We start from the raw sequence: 26,686 nt of genomic DNA on the forward strand, positions 1-26,686 counted from the left end.
GGCGGCAGCAGACTGCGGACAAAAAAGTGGCAGCAGCAGACGGGGGGCAAAAAAAACACGAGCACATATAGACGATCGGCAGGCTATAGAGCCGCCGATCGTCTATATGTGAAACGCCTGGTAACGGGTGTTTGCATTGCACGGGACTTTTCTGCCCGTGCGCGCCCAGAAAAAAAAATGCCGTCTGGGGACGGCAAACCGCCAATGCAGCAGTGCCGTCTGTTTTTTTACAACGGGCGGACGGCAACTGGTTAACTTAATTGCATGAATCCTGTGGCCCCTAATGAACTTCAAGAAATGTATTTTACGATTTTGGAGTTCCAAAGTTACATTTGTTGGTGTTTTTTTTTTTTGCTCGTGTTCTTTGACCTTTTTAATGTTTTTATTTCGTTTTTAAACTGATGTTTTATGTCATTTTATTCTTATTTCTATTTATTTTTCCAAAACTTCTGTTACTGGGTGTCCTTAGCAATAGAGTGCACTGCAGTAGTGGTTTTAATTAGCGACAGTCTAACTGTGCAGGGACTTCCAGAGCCTGTGCGTAGAGAGGGGAGGATGAGTGATTCATTTAACTGTGTGTTTAAACTGAGATTAAGCGCTGTTAAACTCTGTAAACAGGCTTTTTTTTTTTTTTCTTCATCAAAGTGCTTAAGATTAGCCTAGTAAGCATATGAAAGGTAAAGTATTTTTAGGTCCATAAATATAAATAAAATATATCCAAAGTTGTAATAAATGCATTTTGTGGATTGCAGACAAATACCACATTTTATAAACAGGGTATATACCACTGGGTGATTTCATTCTTTGGTTTGTTGTATTGATAATTGGACCTCATTGTGTTTGTTATTGTCTGATGTCTGAACGAGAGAATTTTATAACGACAGGTTAGGTGTGCATAATAATTTCTTTGAAAACTGGCTTGGTATTTTAGTTAGTTTATTTGGGTAATGGACAGGTAATAGATATGTAAATCTAATGCTTTACAAAATATGATATCCATCAACCACATTGAGGTCTTTTTCACACTTAAGCAATCCGGTGTGGGACATTTATGTTAAGGCACATTCATTATTACCACAATGGGTGTGAAAACGCACAACTTAACACAGCACATTGCACTCTAATATACAGTGCAGTGGGGTGCCTTTCCCATTAAATGGCATTTAACTGAACATAGACCAGGTTTGTTGTCCTGCATCGTGGCAATTCACTTTAACATGTGAATTGCTCCAACACACGGGTGTCAATGTGCCATAAACTTTTAAAAATGTAAAGCCTTGCTGAATAACCTGTACATGATGGTGCCTTCTGTGACCTTTATTAGCAGAATATCCCTCTTTGTGCTGCTCTGATTTATTTTAAGACTGTTACTAGGGCAAGGGCTGGGCTAGGCTATGCCCTGTTCCTGTCAAATATCAAAGGTGTCACCAGCACACCAATTAGAGTGATCAGCAGAAGTCCATTTTTTATGAAAAATTGGCATTCAATTGCAAGCGCTTTTGGGCCTCAGAGGGTCCCATTCATCAGGCTCAGAATGACCATCTGTGGTCACTACGAGCACCCACCTGTATGCACAGGATATTCATGGATCTGGCAAGGAGTGCAACAGGATACAACCATTTATCGTCTTCCTGTCAAAGGTACATGCAGTGGTTTCCTGACTAATAATGGTGACTGAGGACATCTTGTCTTACCTAGGGCAGGACTACATGCCTGACACATTTATTTTAAAGCTGAACTTCGAGATAGTTTAAAAAGCTCACCTTTTTTTTCATGTCCTTTGCCACAGTAAAAACCAGCATGTTATTTATTCACAATTATATAGTTTTTAGTGTCTGGTTTCATCACTGAATCCAGGTGAAAGCATCTATACATGGGCACCATGAGATAGAATTGAGGAAGCACCTACACAGTTTTTTTTTGCTGTTCTATGCTTCTATATATAACTACAACTACGAGTTTGTGGCCGATCACAAGTGTGCCAGTCAGAGCCTTCTGACTGCGCCCACATCACTGCACAATGCTCTGCTGTCCCTACTTGATTTTGAAAGTATGGCAAACAATTTGTTACAATTTTTATGAGATAAAAACTGGAGCAGACTAAGGAATGATCAACATTAAATGAATATGTACAAGACAAATTTTCGTTTCAAATAGCTTTTTATTGAATAAAGAGGAATACTAAATTTACAAGCATATCAGGTATAGGGCATACAAGTATACTGTTCCTCAGTCCAATACTGCATGTGGTTGTGAGGAGGTGCACTTTCAGGGAGACTGTCCTCTTTTATATCTATCTGTTCTGGCAAGGGGGAATGGGCAGGGCCGACCAAGGGTCTTCTGGCCTGTCAGTCATGCTGTTGTCATGGTGGGTAGGACAGACCAGGAGTCTCCTGGCCTGTCAATAAAAATTGGCTATGTTAGCGTGTGGGACAAGACCAGGATTCTGAGACTCCCATGTCTTCCACTGTAGAACTACAGGGGGGATGTTAGATGACTGGTGGCCCAGAGAAGAAGCAGGCACAGCGGCCGCAGATTGTACAAACAGGAAATAAGGGACACAATGCCCTTTTTATGCAAGATACAAGGAGTTTGTTTTGCACTGGCTGCAGCATTGCATTCATGGCGCTCAATTATTTGACACAGGTGTATACTTGCAACAGTGTCCAACAAAAGTTGTGTTATGCCAAGAACACAAAATTTTGGGCAAGATCAACATTTATTTTCTGTACTAACTGAGAATTGTTCTTGGGGTGAAAAAAAGAAAACCAATGCAGGCAGTACATCTAAGGACTGGTAAGCAGTGGTCAATCACTTCTTGACAATTAACCCTTCCTGCTCCAGAAGAACTGGTCTGTGAGTACCCCAGTGGCACATGGCACATCAGTAGCGCAAGGATGGGGGACTGTCCGGACTAATCAGTGTATGGTCATTTAGCAGTTTTATTCTATTGGATAGAAAAGAATAACAGTAGGAAGAAGTAGAAGAGTGTATGTATGTATGTGTATATATATATATATATATATAATCCTTGTGGATTTGAGTAGCACCCACTTGCTGTAAATGTTTATTTTGTAACACACTTCCAAGTGTGTTTGTGCGAGGGGTAGCGTGTTTTCAGATTATTGGGCAGTACAGAGGTTTGTAGCTGCAAATGGGGTGGATAAGACATGCAGTGCCGCTATGTTCCCTCACACATAGCCCATGGAAACCGCAAACCAGAAAGAAAATGACTGTGGATGCCATTACAGATTTCCCCTATATTATTTTCTGGTGACGACTAATATTTTTAGATTTTATCTCTCTTTCAGTCCCAGTGACAGCGTAGTTCTGGAGTAGAAGACATAGAAGTCTCAGAATCCTGGTCTGGTTCCACATGCTAACATGGACAATTTTGATTGACAGGTCAGACTCCTGGTCTGTCCTACCCACCATGACAACAGCATGATTGACAGGTCAGGGACAAATACAGGGAGTGAATATAAGATGACAATAAAACAACCTGACGGGTTGTAAACTTTCATCACTCTTGGTTTAGATACACTTTAATTATAAGTCTGATCAAATCATACATTTTCCAGAAATCAAGGAATCCCATGAGTATTCAGAGCGAAATATGTACCTTTTTTTAATACGGTATGTAGTTTCTGCTCTTTACATAGAAGAAGTAAACAGCCAGTAGTTGGTGCGGAGTATACTGCAAATCATATGCAGCATAAGGTACAGTATGTGTTTTCAGCATCTCAATCTCATACAAAAGGTTAGATTGCAAGTGTAGGTTTATTTTAAATTCCAGGAGAATCAAATAGGAGTTTTGTGAAAATGTGCCATTCCCTTGGAAGAGTTTAACATTTTTGTTGTAAAGGAATAGAAGGGACCTGACTGTTTCATGGATTGTCTGCTGGTAAACCACATATGTTTTTATCCTAATGCTTTCAGATTGTCTTTACAGATTTTGTCCATTTTGTATAATTTGCATAAAAATAAATTTTTACATGCATATGCATGCGTTTTGTCATTTGACTTCAATGTATCACAATCTGCACATAAACCTGCAGAAAAAAACACTTTATTTTTCTTCCAATGTACTTCATTATTTAATTTGTAATATGGGTACATTTTAAATAGGCTGTACCGTTTTTTGTTTTGTTTTGGAATACCGATTTCTTTGAATGTTTAAACACATAATTGACCAATGATTTCTTATCTTAAATGCTTACATTAAAATAAATGTCTATGAATCCTTTTATATAAAGAATTATTCAAAATTTTCAGTCCAAATCTATTTTTAATGAACCATTTTAACCTTTACTGGGTTAGCATTTTTAAAAGTTGTGTTATTTGACGTCCAAGAAACCTTCTCTTCATGGTAATTCTTGCAGTGCATGAATGTTTTTTTACTTTCACAATTGTTTTTGGTTCACAATATGTTGGTACTAATGTTTTTTTTTTTACATTGTTTGCAGGCACATCTACCTTCATGCAGGCATTGACTGCAAATGGTACCAGCAATATACAGACATCGGTGGCAGGAGTAACAGGAAAGAGGAAGTTTATTGATGAACGAAGAGAACAGTCCTTTGATAAAAGACTACGTTTCAGTGTAAGACAAACTGAGAGTGCTTATCGATACAGAGACATTGTTGTGCGTAAACAGGATGGATTCACACATATATTACTTTCTACAAAGTCATCTGAGAATAATTCCCTGAATCCAGAGGTTAGTTTTCACAGCATAAAATATTGCGGAATAGCTGAACTTTATGTACGCATGCATGTATTTTGTATTAATGATGTGGTGATGTTACAATGTGACCCTTTTAGTTTGCCAATGAATGTTAAAGTAATAGGATCACTTAACTTTCTTCCTCCATCACCAGAACTATATACTTTACTTTCCTTCACTCTCCCATTCAGCCACTGGGAGTGAAGTGAAATACCCAACACTATGGTATGGATATGCATGGGACTTCTCGTCTCCCACGTGACTGCATTGATGCCTGTTGATTGGCCAGGCTGTCACTTGAATGTAGGGATAGAGTTTTCAGCTCCGTATAATCTCTGATAAGTCAGTTTGGCACTTCCACAGGGCTTTCTTTCCTCACTTTCCCTGGACAGTGAGGAAACAAAGTGAAGGTGTGTAGGGGACAAGTAAAATTATGGTTCACGGCGATGGGCGTTCTAGTCAAACCCTGATGCAGCTGTATTGGAATGGAAAACAGTGTTTTACAAGTAAAGGCTGCATTTCACCTTCTTTGCATACAGTTCACATGCAAGCTAAAGGAGAATTATGAGGTGAGTGCTTTTCATTCAGCCTCATAATCTGAGCCGACCTGTGACAATGAAACTGTCAAAGGTCGACTCAGTAGATCGGGAAGTGAGCGAACACATAACGGCGCTCGATCACTTCTCGATCTATCCCCACAGGTGAGCCGTGACAGGGGAGTGACTGGATTCCCCCCTCCCCTGTCCGATCCTCCAGCGCTGACTGGCGGAACAGACTGGGGAGGGGGCGGGTACAGCTGGCTCTGCCTCTAGATAGGCATAGCCAGCTGTCACTCAAGCAGCTGGGCGGATCCAGACATAATTGTCAGAATCCTTTCAGCTTCGGCGTCTCAGTATACCGCGAGCTGTAGCTCGCGGTATACTGAGCTTTGGGTAACGGGAGGACGCTAGTTTGTGTCCTCCCGTTACCCTTCGGAGAACTATGGGGAAAAGCCCTAACCCCATAATTCTCCTTTTAAGATGCTGCATTCAAAGAAACACAGGTTCAAACACTGCCATGTTTAAACCTCTAAACCACACTGTTTGCTGCTCGAGTAAAGTCAATGGAATTTCACTTACCTGTGTTTGAGGTGCGTTCCAAATGCAGGAAAGCGGCACCCTTCAGTATGACACAAAACACAAAAATTCCCCAGCCTCAACCTGCCAGCCAGCCTGCAACCAAACAAGTAGCCCTGTCAACAGTATGCGTTAAAATCAGAGGTTTAGTTGCACAAACTTTTGGCCAAAAATATGTAGAAGCCACACTGCCGCGCCAAGGCACCTCTGCAAAGTGTGGTCCTAACTCTATGTATCCGAGTCTCCAAGTGTGAGCATATTAATGAAGTTGATAAATTACATGCAGGTGTACCTGGAGGTAGCCAACTCCTCCTAATAAGGTGCAGGGACGCACTGGAGGCCCAGCAACCAAAAATGCACACAGGGACTCCAGCACCTTATTAGGAGGAGTTGGCTACCTCCAGGTACACCTGCATGTAATTTATCAACCTCATTAATATGCTCACACTTGGAGACTCGGATACATAGAGTTAGGACCACACTTTGCAGAGGTGCCTTGGCGCGGCAGTGTGGCTTCTACATATTTTTGGCCAAAAGTTTGTGCAACTAAACCTCTGATTTTAACGCATACTGTTGACAGGGCTACTTGTTTGGTTGCAGGCTGGCTGGCAGGTTGAGGCTGGGGAATTTTTGTATTGTTGTAAGCCTTCCCAATGTGCGCCCTGCTATAAAGGCCGGTTATAGATTCATGCATGTACCATTTTTTTCTAGTTTTGACCCTTCAGTATGAACCCCCTACTCTGTTACAAAAAAGGGTCCCTTTTTAAGTATACTTGCCTGAGCCGGCTTGTTCTTAGACCAGTCCTTCTAGCATCTCTCCTCCTCCTCTGCGACAGTCTAAGGTCCCGCAAATCACCACGTCTATACACTGTGTAAATGTGTGAGGACACTAAATAACATTCTAATGCTGCAGCGGAGGAGGAGGGAGCGCTGTGACAACTAGCTGGTTTGGAGCTTCGGGTAAGTATAACTTTATTTTTAAATCTAGACAAAAACAAGCACTTAACCCTCACCTTTGTTATCCAGTACACAGAGTACCTTGACCTGCAGGGCATGCTGTACTGCATGCACTAACCAGGTCTCCCTGGTGTGAATATGGTCTCTACTATCCCAGCTCCTGCACCACACTATTGGCTTTTTACTAGAGTGGGTGGCCTCACAGGTCAGTATTTACATTCCAGAGCGCACTGGAGCTTGAGGGGACCGCAGGTGCTAAATATGCAAGGTAGACAGATGCACAGGAACTAGGAGTTGTTTGCTATGTGATAGCATGGGTATTTTTGCTACCTTAACATCAGTTTGGGATCAACTGTAGTGTCTTGACTTGTGTATGTTGCTTGTTTCCCTCAGTAATATGTATTGACTGATGACTAAATACCTTTTTCTAAAGATGTTTGCATTCTCGTCTGCCGGTGTTATGGTTTGTCCCAACCCCTTCGCTGTCACTTTGCTAGATTACATGTAAATGTGGAGAGAACTACTCACCATACCAGTAATGATAGTACTGAGTATATTAATGCATATTTTTAAGTGCATACAGTTATCAGATTACCATATATGTGTAGTATGTATGCAATACAAAGTATGCAGTATTAATTTTGGTTTACTCTGGGCTTCTGATCAGCTGAGGTGGCTAATACCTTGGAATAGGTAAAGATAAATGCACTTCTCAACATATTTGTTATTGTTTTTAGCATGCCAAAATGGCATATGAGGGGGACACCATCATTATCTGTCCTCATACGCGATAGATTTAGGATTTCAACTCAATAAAAATACAGAAAAATAAACTATTTTGCATGTCCCTATGCAATCATGGATTTCCCTCATTATAAGCTTCTGTGACCCCTAAGCAGAGCCAGTATAAGTAAACAACTTACATGATCTAGCATAGAATTAATTTGTAAGGCCTAATGGAAATTCCTTAGAGGCAAATATCTAAATACACACAGTATAAAAACATCTAAAGTACATTAATTATTTAACTTGCCAAATGATTTGTAATACTGTTATGCCAAATTTGTAACCCAGGCATGCCTTCCTAATAGTACAGTCAGGTCAGGTCGCAGGCCGTTCTACAGCTACAGCTATATTGGGGTTTATTACATCTGCCCGGAGCCCAGGTTTTTTTTGTGAGGAAAGTTTACAAATGAAAGTATGACCTTTTTATTTTGAAGAAAAAGGTAGGAAAATGACCATAGGGCAACTGTACCATATTGTATCATCTGTCCTGTGCCGACAATAAGTTTTTTTTTTTCTGTGCATTGAGGCCCTATTAAAAAAAACAAAATCCGAGTTCAGCATTAAAACTTAAAATGTTCACTTATTTCATGAAAATGAGCGCTAAAATTTGATCATTTCTATAATGTAATAAGAGACATTGTGAATTGGCTTTTATGTTAACCCCTCCTTGTCCACTATCTGTATATAAACATTCATCCTGCAAGTGCACAGTGCAGGGAGAATGTTTATAGATGTTTAATGTGTACAGCTGCAGCACCCCTAGAGATCGCTCTGATCTCTTTTGGGGAGAGTCAGACTGCAGTGGGCAGTCTAGAGGATTTGATTAGTAACAAATTTGTGTGATCACCCTTTAAATCATTGGCATGAACGCTTCCACTTCACAGCAATAGCAGTGTTACAGTGGTGCAGTGAAAGTATAAAGAATAAACCTGCAGCTGCCACTGTGGCCATGGGTGTGTTTATTTGTAATCCTGCCCATGGTCTCTACAAGTGTATAAGTGATCCAGATGACTATACAGCTGCCTAATAACTTTAACAAGATGGTGTTCAAGCAGGTGGCTTTGTGGGCTTCTCCCCTCCCACTCTCTGGGCTCACTGTCTTCCTCTGTGTGCCTGTGAACATTGTAGAGGCATTTAAGATGGCCAAGGTCGGTGGAGATTGGAAACCTCTGTTCCCCCCCTTGGTCATGCTGCTGAGAATAAACCAGTGCTCAGCTCTGAGGCCTGGTTCACACCTGAACGTTTTGTAGCGCGTTCAATGCTCGACGAACGCTCTACAAAACGCTCAAAGATCTAAATCCCATTGTATTCAATGGGTCTGGTTCACACCTTGCCGTATTTCCGCCCGTCCAAACGCGATACAAAACGGCCTACGCCCAAAGAAGTACATGTACTTCTTTGGGGCGTTTTGGTCTCTCGTTTCCATTGGGATACAGCCAAGTAGCCCTCGGGCGTTTGAATCGCGGTCGAAACGCGCGACAAACGCGCATATTCAATACGCCTAGGTGTGAACCCAGCCTGACTCTCTGCCCTCGATCTACTTGTACTAGTAATGGGAAATATAAGGGATCTAATAGACAAGAAGGGAAAACTGCATGCTATCCATTAAACGTTTCTACAAATTGTATGTTTCTATATACTGCAAATGTGTCTTAATTATGGGTGTCAAATCTTAATTTTACAAATGTTTTATTGCATGACCATGTATAAAATGCATGCAGTGCCAACAAGGTCTTCTGCTTTCTAAGAGACTGTAACAATTCATTAATAAAGGCATTCCTGTCTTTGCTAACAGAATGGGGGATCTGTCCCTCCTCAGCTTTTTAGAATATCATCTTACATTTTCACAGTTCTACCTGCTGGTTTTTTGTAGTAAATTAAACATATTCACAATCAATATTTTGTTTTTGTCAAATTTTAAAAAGAGCTATGTGGAAAAATTATATTAACCCTTGCAGTGGGGCTACCCCCGCACTGCAAGGGTTAAGTGCTCGTTTTTGTCTAGGTGATAAAAAAAAAATTACTCACCAAATCATCCAAGCTGACTGTTTCTTAGACCGATCCCAGAGCCTCTCTCCACCTCGTTTTCAATGGCCCAGCTCGTTTTTAATGGCCCTGCATACAGTAAATTGCATGCAAGCAATAGCAAAACTCTTATTTCAGATTGCAACTGTGGCAGTGGACCTTTAAAGTATACAGTTATGTGAAAAAATATTAACCCCACATGGTTATCATTTGATTTCAAAAGATTTGAATATGCAAACGTTAGATCTTCATTCAAACATTACAGATAAAAGTGTTGTACTTTCAAAATATTTTGCCTTTTCAATCATTTTTTTCAACATAAATATCATCAATGTAATGGTGTGCTGTAAAAGGAAGTACATCCTGGGCCTCAGAAGCTGCTATTGCCCCCTTTAGCGGAATTTACTTTGTGTGGGTGTTTTGCATAACTGACATCCATTACATTTTTTACCACTCATCAGTGCAAAATTCCTACAGTTGCAAGATGTTTGTGGGTTGCAAGTATAAACTGCCTGTTTCAAATTCTCCCACAACAGTCCAATAGCATTGAAGGGTTTTGGCAGCGCCAAACTATAACCCCCTTTATTTTTGTTTTTACCTTAAGCCGTTCATTTGGCAGATTTGGATTCATGGTTGACTCAGACTGCAAGCTGCTTAGGCCCTGAAGCAGCAAATTAACCCTAGCATTTCCACCACCATGCTTCACACACCATCTATCTTTAGTTTACACCAAACATTGTGTTATTTTAGCCTAAAACCTATATGTTATATTTTTTTATTGTTTATTTATTGTTCCAGAAGGCCTGGTCTTTTCCTATATGTTTATTAGCAAACTGTAGTCTTGCTCTAATGTTCTCACACACACACACACACACACACACACACACACACACACACACACCTTAAAAAATCCACTTGTCTGTGACGAGAGGACGGTGGAGCCCGACGAGCAGCTCGCCGGCCGTTGTAATTACACGGCCGTCCGGGAGACGCTCCATCGCTTGTATTAGCAGCTGTCACTGCCGGTCCCTATATCCGCTGTGCCCGATGGGGCCGACACGACTCTGTGACAGGAGATCAAAGGGAGTTCAGTATACGACCTCCCTTTGATCTCCTCTCAGTCCCCGAATGCAGGAAGTGATGTATATTACATCACTTCCTGCATTCAGTGTCGCTCTCCCAGCTACAGAAGCTGATGAAGCAGATCTCTGCTTCATCAGCTTCTCCTGGGGTCCCTAGGTGACAGGGGTCTTGGAGACCCCTGATGTCTCCATAAAGAGGACCTGTCATGTAAATTTGGCTATTATATAGGGGGCGTCTTAGCCCCTGATGTAATAGCAATAAAGTTGTGTGTCAAAAAAAAGTAATACAAAAATTAAAGAATCAAAAAAAATAAAGCATAAACATTTTTTAAAAAGAAAACATTTTTTTTAAGTCCCCGCCCCCCACATACACACTCAGATGTGCGTCGGGCGCGCCTACATGCGAAAACGCCTATTGTGCCGCACATGTTACATATCGCCGCAAACGTCGGAGTGAGAGCGATAATTTTAGGGCCGTCAATCACTGATGACACTAAACTGATGAGCAGTAAAAGCGTTTTAAGTGTTGCCTATGGGCGTTTTTTGCGATTTTGCAGGCGCACGCAATTTTAAGGCTTGACATGTTTGGTGTCTATTTACCCGACGTGACCCCGACTTTTATGTTTTACCAAAAATATGGGTTTAAATGTTTTATAACATAGTGTAGGGAAACTTTTTTTTTTTCTTTTACATTTACGATACTTTTTTCATTATATAGTAAAAAAAATAACCCCCAAGGTGATTATATACCTCCAAAAGAAAGCTCCAAAAGAAAGCTCTATCTGTCCTCAAAAAAATGTTAACATAAATTGCAAGGCCGATATATACACATATATACATGCACATATATAAATTTTTATTATGACACAGTACAGGACACAGGCAATTCAGTCAGACAACTGGGTAATATGTAGGTATCACCAGGTTATTGGGCACTGGTCAGAGCTTTTAGGAGCCTCATATAACCCCACCCCTTCCAGGAAGTCCTCTGATTTTTTTTTGTTTTCAGCTAGTGTCCTTAGGCGATACATTTGTTAAAGATCTCACCAGCACACCATATTGAAGTTAAGAACACATCTGTTGAGTGATGCTAATTGTCAAAACATAATGTTTTGAGGCCACACATTTCAAACCTGATGAAGGGGACCCTCTGTGGCCTCGAAACGCTATATGTTTTGACATGCAGCGTCAATAAACAGACATGTGCTGGTGAGATCTTTAACAAGTTTCGGTATTGGTGGTGCCATCCGCAGTCACTTCGAGCACTCACGCTGACAGGGATACCCGGTAAGGAGTGCAGCAGGATTCTGGAATACACTTAGGTGATAAATGTCTCCTCTGTATTGGGGGAGACGTGGTAGTTTAGTCACCTTTTTTATGATGATTTCTATTCCTAACTGCAATCAGCCACAAGGGCTACCTTGTAGTTTCCAGATCAAAAAACGCGGGGCCAGCCTATAATTTTGCTTTGGGCACTGAATCCTGCATTTAGGGCTCACCTTGGCACGTGGTGCAATGCGATGAGTTAGCTGCAGCGTGCTATACAGGTCTAGGGCAGTGGCAGATCTGCACAGGTTGTGACCCAGTCCCTGAAGACCCTCTCCTGGAGGAGTGAGTATGCTCAATGGAAGTGAGCAAAGGGGAGGTCGGTCAGGGTGCATCCTTGTGGTTCCGCCTGGAGACCGTGTTCGTTTATGGGTGGTGAATCCTTCGGAGTATCCCCTACTCCCGCCTCTAGCTCTGGTTAGAGTTGTGTGGGTATACATACTTTCTCTAGGGTAGGTCTCCGCCTTTCCCTGTGAAGGCTCTCTCCACTAGATCTGTCTGTGCCTCTTGGGCTTCTCAGCATCTGGCATCTATGTTGCAGATTTGTAAGGCTGCTACCTGGTCTTCGGTTCACTGGTGCGTTTTACAAGGTGAATGTTTGGGCTGATGGGAGTTTTGTCCGTAAGGGGCTACAGGCTGCTGTTTGACTTGGCTTCCCTTTCATTTGTTGTTTGGCCTGTTAAGCAGTTGTTTTGCTCTTGCCCTCCCCTCAGGGATTTGCTTTGGACATTCCAGTCATCCCTGAATTGTGTGTTTTACTTACCAGTGAAATCCGTTTCTTCGAGTACAGTACAGGACACAGAACTTGCCCCTCTATATCCTCTGTTGCTTTCTAAAAAAAACTGGGGCTTTCCTAGAAGGGGTGGGGTTCTGTGAGGACCTAAGATGGTCCTCACAGCTCTGGCCAGTGTCTAACAAACTGGTAATACCTGCATATTACCCAGTTGTCTCTGAATTGCCTGTGTCCTGTACTGTGCTCCAAGAAACGGAATTTACTGGTAAGTTCAAAATCCTATTTTAACTGTTGGCATGGTTGGAATGAAGATCTGATGTTTGCCTGTTCATATATGGGGGAGAAGGTGACAGATTCCATGGAGTTTACTTATTTTTTCACATGACCATATGTGGTTGTTGTATATAAGTCTGTCGATAATTTGAGAATGCATCTTTTTGTTTATACCTAACATTACATTTGTTTTCTTTAGGTAATGAAGGAAGTCCAGGGTGCCCTAGCAACAGCAGCTGCAGATGACAGCAAGCTAGTTCTTTTCAGTGCAGTTGGAAGTGTGTTTTGTTGTGGTATTGATTTTATTTATTTTATTAGACGCTTGACAGATGATCGGAAAAGAGAGAGCACTAAAATGGCTGATGCAATAAGGTATGTATATTTTTTAACACCTAATTATTTCTAGAAAAAGTATTTGTTGCTATATTTGTTAAATTCCTTTTTATTACATGTCTCCCATGATAAAACATGGTTGTGTATGGACTTACAAACACTTAGGGGTCTACTTATAAATGGTATCCCCCTAGATTTACACAACCTTCACCCAAGATTCACACATTTTCTAATTTGATTAATTTAAGGAAAAAAAAATATGAATCCTGGTTGAAAGTTGTGTGAATCATCATGTTTTTAAAACCTAAAGTTAAGCTCAGGTCAATTTTTTTGTTTTAGAAAGTATGGAGGATTAGACCCTTTGGTTTCTTATTACTCTCTGTAATTCCTTTACATTCTTCAGTGTGGCCAGGACAAAAGATGAGGGTGGGGCTTCTGTTATCACAATTGGAAGACAAAGACAGGAATAACAAGAAAAAATATGTTTCTTGTATTAACTGGCTAAAATAGGTCATAAACTTTCCTAATTTACATATTTGCTCTTAGTGTTCTGTGGGGATGTACCGAAACTAGTATCAGTGCCAATGCCAAGTATTTGGGCCAATACTCGCCCAAATGCTCCGATGCCTAGCCCGATACTTCCAGTATCAGGAAGCTGGGCAGCGAGTCATTACACGCTGCTCGTCTTCCTGATTGGCCGGGAAGCCGGCTCCATGCTCCCTCCCACTTGTGACGAGGGAGCATGGAGCTGGCTTCCCGGCCTTTCAGGAAGCTGGGCAATGTGTAATGACTCGCTGCCCAGCTTCTTGATTGGCCAGCTTCCCGACCAATCAGGAAGCCGGACAGTGTGTAATGACTCGCGGCCCGGCTTTCTGATTGGTCGGGAAGCTGGCCAATCAAGAAGCCGGCTTCATGCTCCCTCGTCACCTCTTGACGAGGGAGCATGGAACCAGCTTCCCGGCCAATCAGGAAGCCGGGTGCCGCGTCATTACACGGCGCCTGGCTTCCTGATTGGCCAGAAAGCCGGCTCTATGCTTTCTCGTCATCTAGTGACGAAGCATGGGGATGGCTTTAGGGCTGCAACAACTAATTGACATAATCGATTATAATCGATGATTGAAAAAGTTGTCAACTTTTTCAATCATCGATTTAATCGGCTTCCGATTGGTTGGCCCTGTTCACGGCTCCACACACGCTGCGCGCCACACCTCCTCCTCACCTCACGCTCGCCGCTGCCAGACCCGCCCGCAACCACGCTCCGCATGCCGCACCTCCTCCCCACCTCACGCTCACCACCCGCCCGAATCCACGATCGGCACAGGGACACGGGGAGAAGAAGTAAGGAGGAGCAGGTGTGGGCGGATGACAGCCACCGACAGACAGGCCCGATCTCAGAAACAAGTTGCTGGAAGACTGCTCAGGTAAACCTGACCTTTCCCACACATGGTGCTCTATAATGTATTGCTGGGATTTGTATTCCTCTATAGCTGATGGTACATTGTGCTGTATATTATACCATCAGCTATAGAGGAATACAAATCTCAGCAATACATTACACACTGTATGTGTAATGTATTGCTGGGATTTGTTGTACTTCTATATAGCTGGTGGTATTCTGCATTGCGCTGTATAGAGGACTACAAATCAAGAAATAATACATTATACAGCGCAATGTGGAATACCACCAGCTATAGAGTACTACAAAACCCAGCAATAGTACACTATACAGCAATGAATGCAGAATACCACCAGCTATAGAGGACTACAAAACCCAGCAATAGTACATTATACAGTGCAATGCAGAATACCGACAGCTATAATGTACTATTGCTGGGTTTTGTAGTCCTCTATAGCTGGTACCATTCTGCATTAACTGCTGTATAATTTTACACTTTTCATTTCACTATATTGCACACCACACTGGACTACAATCTCAATACAAGCTAGTAGTCCCATCACTGGAGCCATTTTTTAAAATGTATTTTATTTTTCTCCAATTAACCGATTAATCGAACTTGATAATCGGCTAACCGATTTTGAAAATAATCGTTAGCTGCAGCTCTAGATGGCTTCCCTGCTAATCGGGAAGTCGGGTGGGGAGTCTTTACACACTGCCTGGCTTCCTGAATGGAACTTCTGGTATCGATATTCCATTTTGGCGAGTACCGGGGGAAAAAAATATCGGTACTCGATACCGAAATACCAGTATCTGTACATCCCTAGTGTTTTATATTACTGTAGAATTTTTTTTTTTTTTTTATTGCTCATGCATCTCTTCTCATTTACTGTCTGTCAGAGTTGATCTAATTTAACTAATATGGTCTGCATAACTGTCTCCAGTGTGGACTGTAATAATCTTCTGTTTGCAGAATTGTTAGTATTGCAGGTGAATTTGTATCTATTTGATTACACCTTGCTGAGCTTGGGTGCATCGGATTTTGGATTGTTCTTGTTTCATTAGTATGGAGAGCTTGCAGTCTAACAGAGCAGATAATTTGATGCTTCCTTTGCACTGATGTAGTCAACACACATCTACTTTTTATGAGTGAGGACCTTTTCAGTAGTAATGGGATTCAAATGTATCTCTAATATCTAACTTTCATTAGTTTATTGTATTCTAGTCTTTGCTAAGCTATTTGTTGATAGTTTTGTGAGGGCCTATCTGGAGCAGACCTGTCTGGAGAGTGCTGTGTTACAAGCTGGGAAGCAGAACCTGGGTTTTTCTTTCTTCTTGCAGACCAATTAGGTGCATGTATTATCTATTCCTTACGTTACTTGAGTTTCTTGGAATGATTAACTCTAATCCATATGTTTCTCTTTCCTCAAATCTACAGTTGTACCAATAAATAGATTTAAAATATAGATAAGACATACCGTATTTTGCGCTCTATAAGGTGCTCCGGACAATAGGACGCAGGGCTTCTGTGACAGAAATTGTCACAGTAGCTGCAGTTAGTGACCGCTGAGACATGTGGCGCTGTCTCAGTAATCACACAGAGCAGACGCAGACGAAGAACGGCGTTCTTCGTCTGCTCAAGGGGCTCTATGGTGAGCTCCTATGGGGCACCGGGGTCACGGTCCCCCAGAGGAGCGGGTGTCCCTGAAAACCACGGCGGGGGCGGACACGATCGTCGCCGCCGCCGCTCGATTTAATACAAGTGATCTAATTAGATCACTTGTATTAAATGAGCAGCGGCTCCCACTGTACATTCAGCTCTGCTCATCAGGAGCAGGGCTGAATGCACAAAAAAACTACTCGCCCGGCGCCCGAAACTGCATGCCCTGGGTGTCGGGGATAGGTATGTGCTCCATAAGACGCAGGCACATTTTCCCCTCCTTTTGCGTCTTATGGAGCGAAAAATACGGTAACTATTGTGGCAGATAGGTATTATTATTTGGAATGACTGATAATTTATTATTAACATATGTCTGCAAAGTCTCATTTTCATCCATCATTTCTCAATGGTCCTAATAATAAACTTTCTACTAGGGATGCACAGATATGGAGTATCCTTCTTGGTACAAGTACTGATACTTTTCCAGCTCCAAGGCTAGACTAGAGAAAAACTGAAGAGTTAGGAGGCAGCTGTCATTTTTAAGAAGCATTGTCTACATGTCCAAGTACTCACAGATACCAATTACTGATACCCTTTTCTTTCGTGTCATGTGACAGTTTTTCTTATTTTCTTAAACAATACAGACTAATAATTTCAGGACAGTGGTGGAGCTTCAGGGCCCAGTCGCAGCTGCAACCCTGGTACTTCTCCTGAAAATGCCAAGTATCTTCATGTATACAGATACTGGTATCTGAACATCCCTACTCTCTACCATATTTGAAATTATTAATTGATTTAAAAAAAGTAATAGTATATCTAAAGGCAAGGCTTTTTTTTTTTTTTTAAACATTTGGATAGTGTGGTAAGGAGTTAGAACCATGCTTAGGAATTGTATTGCCGTCGGTGTCCCGGTTTATGAGAATTACACTCTCTAATTGTCTTGATTGTCAATGGCACTTGCTTTGAAAGTGAGGGTAAATTAAAATTTTGAGTTTCCTCCTGAACAAAATAGCAGGGACTTGTTTCATAGAGATATGTGTGTGACCACTAACAGGGGAAATCCCTCATATTGACAATATATTCTCTCCCTTCCTGTTGCATCTACCAGACATGAAATCCTCACAAATAGACACAGAGGGCAAAAAAATATGAAAGCAGTTTTAACTCTCCCCTACTCTGTCCAAAATGGAGAAAACTTAGTTTTCGCTTTAGGTATACTTTAATTACATTTTTGTCATTACAGTTGCCTTTGCAAGTAAACTGTCTTTCCTTGGACTGCAAAGTACTGGTATTCCAAAAGTTTATTTTTTGCTTCAAAAATGGATAAACTGAAACCCTCATGTAACCCCCTCCCACTTCCAGCCCAACACAGCTTCTCTCCCTCCTGCTCTGCAGTCTTGGTTGTGAGTATTGCGAGAACCCCTTTGGGGACTTTTCCTCTCGAGCATGGCAGATCATGGATTCCGACCTTTCCAGCTTACATTCAGCTAACAGTTTTTAGGGGGCATGTACTTAGCTAGCCCTGATCACTTCCCCCAGTCTCTGCCCTCCTCCGGAGCCTTTGTAGGTTCCCTTTGGCACAACCCCCTTCCTCATGTTTGTCCAGGGAGGAATTTTCAGCCACTCCAAGCTCTCAGAATTCTGCCTGTAGGTGCCAAAAGCAGGCCCCAACCCTCCCCACCAGCATCAGTTGCTGACTTTCCCCTTGTGGCTGCCTTGCTACCTTTCACTGTAAATCTTGGACTTCCAAGCCCCCTAGATCTGGAGTCAAGCCTTCCATGCAATCATTGGTTGCCCCAGTTTCTTGTAGTGGGATGGACATCTGTCAAACTTCTTGGTGACCTTTCACATCTGCCACCTTCCCCACAAAAAAGGGCTCTCTACTCTGCACTCAAGCAACTCCTTTCTCAGTGGGTCCTTGCCCCATTCTGGTTGAAGACAAGTTTCAGGAGTTCTGTTCACTGTTCCCAAGGCAAATGGAGGCATTCGTCCTATTCTGGTTCTGAAGATCCTCAACAGGGTCATCTGAATTCCATAGTGCTGCATGGAATTAGGCAAGTCAACCATTGCCTACCTTCAACAAAGGGATCTTCTGGCCTTTTGTTGACACCAAGAATGCCTACTTGCTCATCTCCATTTTCCTACCTCACCGATGCTACCTGTATTTTGATGTGGGCACACAGCATATCCAATTTGCTGCCCTTCCCATTTGCCTGTCCACTATAAATTGGGAGTTGGCCAAGCTGTGGGCTCCTGTCCTAACAAGATAAATAGTTGTATCTATTCTATACTGCAGGGCTGTGGAAGACTGTGAGGATGAGCATAAATAAGGGTCGTGTGATCTATGTTCCTTTCTGGGGATACCAGTAAATCATCCCCATCAACAATTGAAGTGTATGTGCTGAGGTCACTCATTTGCAGCGATACTGTCTTCTGTGTGCCAAGTAAAATACATGATACACCATGTAGCGTAGAACGACGCAGCTCAAAGTAAGGCAAGGACTTGCGTACTCACAAACTCAAACAGCAGATGCTGAAAAGGGTCGTATGCGACCGAAGGTGAGCCAAGTTACTGTAGGTGGACAGTGGAAAAAAAGAGTAGTTGATCCAGAAAGTGCACAAAAAAACAGGGGCAACGATAGAAAGTTGCATCCTCTATGCTAAAGGCAGGAAAAGGAGCGCAACTGCACACAACACTCTACCTAGTGGATGACATCAGTGATCAGCCTTAAGGCCTTGTTCTCGTGGAGTGTTCTGGCATCCCTGCACCAGGAACCTACGGATTTAGATGCACCGCAACATGCTGTTTGAAATAGATCACCATCCCTGGATGCAGAATAGGTGTATCCAGCGACACTGATTTACCAAACCAAATGTATGTGAACCATGTATGATTACATGTGGACTGCCGATTACAGATTCAGCTGCTATCACCCAGTCATTAACTTGGAACAGGCACAGCAGCCGCATCTAAATGGGGACACCTGGCATTCCTGCTTAAGGTATCGCAGTAATCACAGATCAGGTGTCGCAGAAATGCCAGGACGCCTCATGTGAATGAGAGCTATCTGTTACTACTGTATGACAAAGGAACACGGAGGGCGCAACAGCAAACACAAAAATAAAGCCCTGGCTAGTTGGACTGTAATGTGTATAACGAACAGGGGATCAGATGTGATAGTAAAGAATCACTGGCGAAGGATAAATGTGATATCACTTACATGTGGATCCAGGGAACGGAAGATGGACGGCCTGTGCAGAGGATCGGGACCCTCATGGTGTCTGTCTGGATCTGATTAGTATATTGACTGAGGAGGTTCATCCATCGGAAGGGAATGATTTGAGCGGAGAGAGTTGACTCTGTACGTGATGCCGCTGAGAGGATGTGGACTCCGGGCAGTGTGAAGGAGAACCGAGAGGGACAAACCAATATCGAGTGCAACACGGGCTGCTTGTGACCGCAGTTGTGGATGTCGGTGCTCGGTTTTGGCCAGGTCAGCTTTGGGTGTGTGCGGGAGACGGTATGCAACGGAAGCTGACAGGCGCCGGGTAGTCGGAACAGTGAGGAGGTGGGGATACTCTGGGTGAATGGGGGTGCATTGGGTAGAGAAGAGAGACGCGTTTCGAGGTATTCGAGTAAAGGCTCCGCCCACCTGTCACTTTTTAAAACCGGCGGATTCCCGCCAGTGCCTTTATCATTCCTTTTGAGCTTGAGAAAGAGGTGAATACCTCGAAACGCGTTGCTCTTCTCTACCCAATGCACCCCCATTCACCCAGAGTATCCCCACCTCCTCACTGCTCCGACTACCCGGCGCCTGTCAGCTTCCGTTGCGTACCGTCTCCCGCACACTGCCCACAGCTGACCTGGCCAAAACCGAGCACCGACCTCCACAACTGCGGTCACAAGCAGCCCATGCTGCACTCGATATTGGTTTGTCCCTCCTGGTTCTCCTTCACACTGCCCGGAATCCACATCCTCTCAGCGGCATCACGGGCAGAGTCAACTCTCTCTCTGCTCACATCATTCCCTTCCGATGGATGAACCTCCTCAGTCAATATACCAATCGGATCCAAACAGACACCACGAGGGTCCCGATCCTCTGCACAGGCCGTCCATCTTCCGTTCCCTGGATCCACATGTAAGTGATATCACATTGATCCTTCGCCAGTGATTCTTTACTTTCACATCTGATCCCCTGTTCGTTATACACATTACAGTCCAACTAGCCAGTGCTTTATTTTTGTGTTTGCTGTTGCGCCCTCCGTGTTCCTTTGACAAACTGCATCCACAGGTTCTCTTCCTGTTTCCAGGGCTGCACACATGTTTGTCAGTTAGCCTCCCTCATGCGAGAGCGCTGTTCATGTCCTTTTTGCCTGTTACTACTGTAAGCAAGCAGGAATTTTCAAAAATGTTGCCCTGAGGGTGCCAACTGCGAAGTGGTTTGTAGTGCTTTAGCCCGGCTGGCCTTACTATGCGAGTCCTCAGATACGAGGTCACATTAAAGGCTCTGCTATTGCTCTAGACTTCGAGAACATTCTGTTGCTAACTAACACAGTACACAGATGTCTGGACAGTCACACGATGCAGAGCCCAGTGCCAGAAGGTCACATTCCGGACTAACTTTGCAGGCTTCAGTTCCGTAGGGTCTGGGTACGGTCTCCAAAGCTGTTGCTGAGGATACATGGATTCTGCTGGGCAGAGATGAGCTTAAGCAGCATTTCTCAAATTCTTGATTGAAGAAACAAAATGTATGTAATAATATCTTACTTGAAGAAAAGATTTTTAAAGATCGGAGTTATTTTTTTTTTTTTTCTCCCCAGAAGTGCTGAGGAAAAAGCATCCAACCTCCTAGGACACTAGCAAAAATCATAAAGCATAAAAGTTGGGAGTGGGGTTATAAGGGGGACGTTTTAATGTTGTTTTTCACCAGTGTCCAAACCTAAAAGCGGCATTATAGCCCTAATGTCTATTACTACAGTCCTGTCTCCCTCAATGTGCAAAAAAGAGGGAAAAGTTGTAGTTTTTTTTTATTTTATTCTGTGGCTTACAATTCAGTAGATCGAATAGTAATCACATGTGTTTTATTTTTGTAGGATGTTTGTAAGTACTTTTATACAGTTTAAGAAACCCATAATTGTTGCTGTAAATGGACCTGCCATTGGACTTGGTGCATCTATATTACCTCTCTGTGATGTTATTTGGGCAAATGAGAAAGCTTGGTTTCAAACACCTTATACTACTTTTGGACAGAGCCCAGACGGCTGTTCATCACTTCTGTTCCCTAAAATAATGGGTATTGCATCTGTAAGTATACCAGTTCACCTTTTAATTTGTAGCAACATACAAACACATTGGAAGTGCACATAACACTTGAGACATACAACTTCTAAAATAGTTTTTTTTTAAACCTTGTCCAAGTCCCGCCAACTGTGTGCATTTTGCATTTAATTCACATGTGTGGTCATTTAGCTATTATTATGGGTAAAGACCAAACATAAAATCTTGTAAAGTAATGTTTGCCAAACTCATCCCACTGCTTGAGCCTAATGCAGTGTCTACTATCCTTTTTCTACATTTTGTTCATCAATTAATTTGTTTATAACATGTTTCAAAATAAAGTTTTTTTCATTTGCATATACATAAAATATACTAAACCAATACATGTATTGATGGTCAAAATATTTCAGTACAAGACTGTAGTTATATCTTGAAAAAGTTTTTTAACATAGAATTTTGGGTAGTAAAAATAAAATGGAGATGTACATGTTTCTACATAATGACATCTGTTATGGTATTTGTGGCATTTCAAAATAGTGGGGGACTTCATGAAAACTGGAGCAGACGAAATCTGGAGCAGTGTCCCATAGCAACCAGCTTATTTTTTTTGTTTGTTCAGTAAGCTTTGAAAATGAAACTGAAGCTGATTGGTTTGTTGTCATGGGTAACTGCCCTAGAGCTCTGTTTCAGATTTTATTAATTATCCCCAGTATGTTCAAATCCAGATAATTTATGTAGGCTATTTAAATTAAATATTTAAGTTTCAATTTATACGCGAGTTTACTTTCTAAGAAAGTTTTGCAAGAAGACTGAAGTGATTTGTTTGTAGGGGTGGGTATTTAACTGTTCTAAACGCCAGACATGAACATAAATATTAAACACTGTTTTATGGTGGCTTACTTAATACTGTGTAAGTTTAAACAACTTTTTTTTTTACTTTGACGGAATGCTAATCTGCAATTTTGTTGTTTTTATGTCTTTATCCTGTAAAATATAAAGTTTATCAAAACCCATAAAACAAAATGAAATATATTACAGCTCACAAGTCCTTAGATTTCCATTTGCAGGCCTTTTTTTCCTTTTTATTTTTACCTGGTAAGCCCTACAAAGAACACACTTCTTGTCCCCGGGTGATTACATTCATTCCTCAACTATATGTACGGAGGGAGCCATGATTGTCACACAGGCTGGACTTCAGACATAAGAGAAGAAAAGGTGATTGAAGATGCTGGATATCATACAGTCCCTTTACTGCAAAAATTATTTAAAACACAAATTCTACTGAAAATCACCATCCAGAAAACATCCCATAATGATATTATAAAAGGCAAATGACAATGCTGTCAGCCAGCCATGTGCCATTTACTCCCCTGCACACAACAGTGACACTGCCCTGGGTAGCAATACCATGTGAACGCATGTTAAAAGTGCTAGCTTGGAAAAGTCCATGGTTTACTGCATTATATAACATCTGTTCAAGGAAGGTGATATGCATGATAAACTGTCAACACATTCAAGTTCATTGTAGCCTGCTGAAGGGTTCAAATTCAGCCATATACCATGTGCAACAGTGGCTCACAGCAATCCTTCATTCATAGGTAGCATAGGCATATCAATCATGAATTGGCACACAGCAAAGCATATACAAGCAAATCCCATGTGAAGAAAGAGCTGAAAAGTGCGGCGTTAAAACTGAGGCAGAAAGCTGTAGCCATTAATAAATTAGAGTGGTGATGAATGCTTAATGGCATACATCACAAACTGCATTTTCTCAGTCCAAAGCACAAATGCTGGTAATTTTCCAAATCATCTATAGGTGTCCTTTTCATATAAAAAAAAGTCAGCGTCAATGTGCACACAATGCATCAGTGCTTGATCCGACCACTCGCTTTCATCTCCTGCTCCCCAGCAGTATCCGGTTCTGATGAAATCGCATTGCACACAGTGGGGTCCTAGTATATCCAGTTGATGCATGCCATGTGAAATACTATAGAAACACACACGGACCTAAGTAGGGTTTGAGGAGCCTTTGCCCCATGGCCTGAGATTTTATACCATTGGTACCATAAGTTACGGCAGCAGTTGTCATCCACAACTAGATGGTTTGGTGGATTGCCAGCAATATGTGCTTTGGACTGAGTGAATGCAGTTTGTAATGCATGCTATTAAAAGTTCATCTTCGCTCATCATCTCATCATTCGCTTCAGCTAGATGCCTCTGCCTGAACGTTAATGCTGCTTTCAATTTTTTTCAGATGGACTTGCTTATATGTGATTTTCTGTGTGCCAGTCTTAGGATGGATATACCAATGCTGTCTGAGTGAAGGATTGCTTACAGACAGACTGCTGTGAGCCATTGTTCCACATGATATATGGCTGAGTTTGAACCCTTTTGCAGGCGAGAATGAATTTGACTGCCGGGTGCAGGAGTAAATGGCACCTGGTTGGCTGACCGTGTTTTCTCATTTATAATATCACTATGGGGTGTTTTTTGGACAGGGTTTATATTTGAATTTTGTGTTTTTTTAATTATTTTTTTTCAAAAAGACTATTAGATCCAACATCTCCAATTACCTTTTTTTCCTTTCTTTTTTTTGTCGTCATATTTTTGGTTTGGGCTTGCTGGCATGCCCACTATTGATTTAAATAACCTGAGACCAACTACACATGAGCCTTCTTTTACCTCCATTACATGGTGGGGGTAATGGAATTAGTAATTTACAGAACAAAAGTAAGGTTGCTTTTGCTTTCTGTTACCAGAAATTCAGTGTCCTTCTCCCTGTGAGTTTAACAGGTATTTTCCATCCTTGCTGAAAATGTTCTAAAAACGTTTGAAAAAGAAACCTAATGCAGCCGCAACTTTGTATGACTGGTAAGCTCCAATATACTACATTTTTGTTTTTGGGTTTAGTTATAATTTAATTAATGGGGGCACTAGGTATCTATAACACGTACAGTATTATTGTGATGAGCACTCTTCTTATCAAAGAGCATATTTTTTCTATGCATGGTACAAATATAAATCAATTGCATAATTCTAAATCCTACTTCTTTCTGTACGCCAGGCAAATGAGATGTTACTTAGTGGAAGAAAATTAACTGCACAAGAAGCATGTGCAAAAGGACTTGTTTCTCAGGTATTCTGGCCTGGGACTTTCACACAAGAAGTCATGGTTCGCATTAGAGAACTTGTAGCCTGCAATCCAGTGGTATGTAGCAGTTCCAGATTTCCATGATATACTCTATTTAGTACATTTCCATAATAAATAAATCGCCTGTAATCACCTGTTTGTTTTTTCACATAGGTACTTGAAGAATCCAAAGCTTTAGTCCGTAATGTCATGCGTGAAGATTTAGAACAGACGAATGAAAGAGAATGCGAAGTGCTAAAAAAGATTTGGGGATCTGCTCAAGGAATGGACTCCATGTTAAAATATTTGCAAAGGAAAATCGATGAATTCTAAAAAAAAAAAAAAGAATGTATGTTTTACAAAGAAGCCTTGAAACACTTTCAGGAACATCTTTTTATGATGCTCTAAATTTATTTAAAACTTTGTTTCTCTTTTTGAACAAATATCTAAAGCTAGAGACATTGGATTCCTGTTGGGAACCCTGAGATTCTGTGTCTTGAACAATTGTCCGTACTGAGAGAGGAAGACCATGAAAGCTGAGCGACAGGGAGGTCTTTGAAATGCATATTTTTGTTCATAAAATATATATATTATATATTTAAATATAAAACGGGTAGCAGCAAGCCCTAACTTTCATTGCCCACTGAGGTAAGACTGAGGCAATGCTTTATTTCAAAAGAAGGTTACATACCTCAGAAAAAAAAGTTTTTGTTTTTTTTTCTTCTAATTTTAAATGGACTAAAACAAAACCCACAGGATGATAACCGTATACTGATGAATTTTAATAAACCCAAAAAAGTGTGTATGTGTGTGTTCTCAGGATATATGCTAATAAATTGTTCAACAAAAAAAGAAAATTTTGACATACTGTCAGAAAAATGTCTACTCAATATCAAGATAGCATGAAGAAACCACTGTCAAGATGTTTTTCTTAGTGTGATGCAGTATTAACAGGTCATTGCGTTATCTTGTGTAAAGTTGGAGGTCTATTCATTTGCAGGAGGCTATTTTATATAGTTGTTTATATACTTTAGTTCTTGGGTGAGTCTTCATAGTTGTTTGCAGGTTATGTATACACCAAAAATAATTTTATGTTCACACTTGTATAAATTTTAGGTTTCACTAGAATATATTTTATTTAATAAGTTAATTTTGGCACACTATTACATTACAAAATATCCCACCCAAAAACTACCTTTTTGTTAGACGTGTACTATTCTATTGCCTTTTTAATCAATACACTATATAAAACATATATAAATATATTTTACTGTTTATGTATAGTGTAGACAAGTGTTTTGTAAATATATAATGTGCCATTCCTTTGGGAGTGTTTAAATGATTTGTGATTGCAGATATTTTACTATTAATACTAGGATATCTGTGCTTGCAATTTGTTGAATGTATGAAGAAAAGTAATCAATCTTATTTTTGTACAGTTTTTAAATTTTTACTTCCAGCTGACCATCTCCCATTATTGTTGGAGAGTTGCACCCACTGTAAATCTGCCTGTAGCTTGGGTTGGTACAGTATTTTTGCATTCATTGGACCTACACCTTTGTTCTACAGCATAAATACATAAACTGTACAGTCTGTAAAGTTTTCTAAAATACACAGCTGTGACATTGGCTAAAATAAAACTAATTTTCTTAACATATTTAATACAGCAGACTTTGTTGTTTATAAAATGTGCCTTTTAAAAGCAAAATGTTATTTATAATATGTGCCTTTTTTTAAAAACAAACATAATGGGGGTTTATACTTTTAACTGATTATAGTTGAGATTAAAAATACACTACTAAGCTGTAACATGTGTAATTTTGTTTTGTAAACCTTCTATATAATAAATTCCCAATTTGTAATGCA

The 26,686-nt window shown here is 41.1% G+C and overlaps 1 protein-coding gene across 1 annotated transcript in view; it reads left to right on the plus strand.

The window, feature by feature from the left end:
- The window catches only part of CDYL (chromodomain Y-like), a 64,671-nt gene extending 39,404 nt beyond the window's left edge, over nt 1–25,267 (plus strand). The window contains exons 3-7 of the mRNA XM_018570562.1: nt 4,467–4,720; nt 13,223–13,395; nt 21,507–21,717; nt 24,755–24,898; nt 24,995–25,267. Coding sequence (XP_018426064.1) covers nt 4,467–4,720; nt 13,223–13,395; nt 21,507–21,717; nt 24,755–24,898; nt 24,995–25,153 — 941 coding nt within the window. The 3' untranslated portion in view covers nt 25,154–25,267. The remainder of the gene's footprint in view (nt 1–4,466; nt 4,721–13,222; nt 13,396–21,506; nt 21,718–24,754; nt 24,899–24,994) is intronic.
- Nucleotides 25,268–26,686: the final 1,419 nt, after the last annotated feature.

The sequence above is a fragment of the Nanorana parkeri genome, unplaced genomic scaffold (genome assembly GCF_000935625.1).
Source record: "Nanorana parkeri isolate BGI_ZX_2015 unplaced genomic scaffold, ASM93562v1 scaffold1557, whole genome shotgun sequence".
Taxonomy (NCBI): Eukaryota; Metazoa; Chordata; class Amphibia; order Anura; family Dicroglossidae; genus Nanorana; species Nanorana parkeri.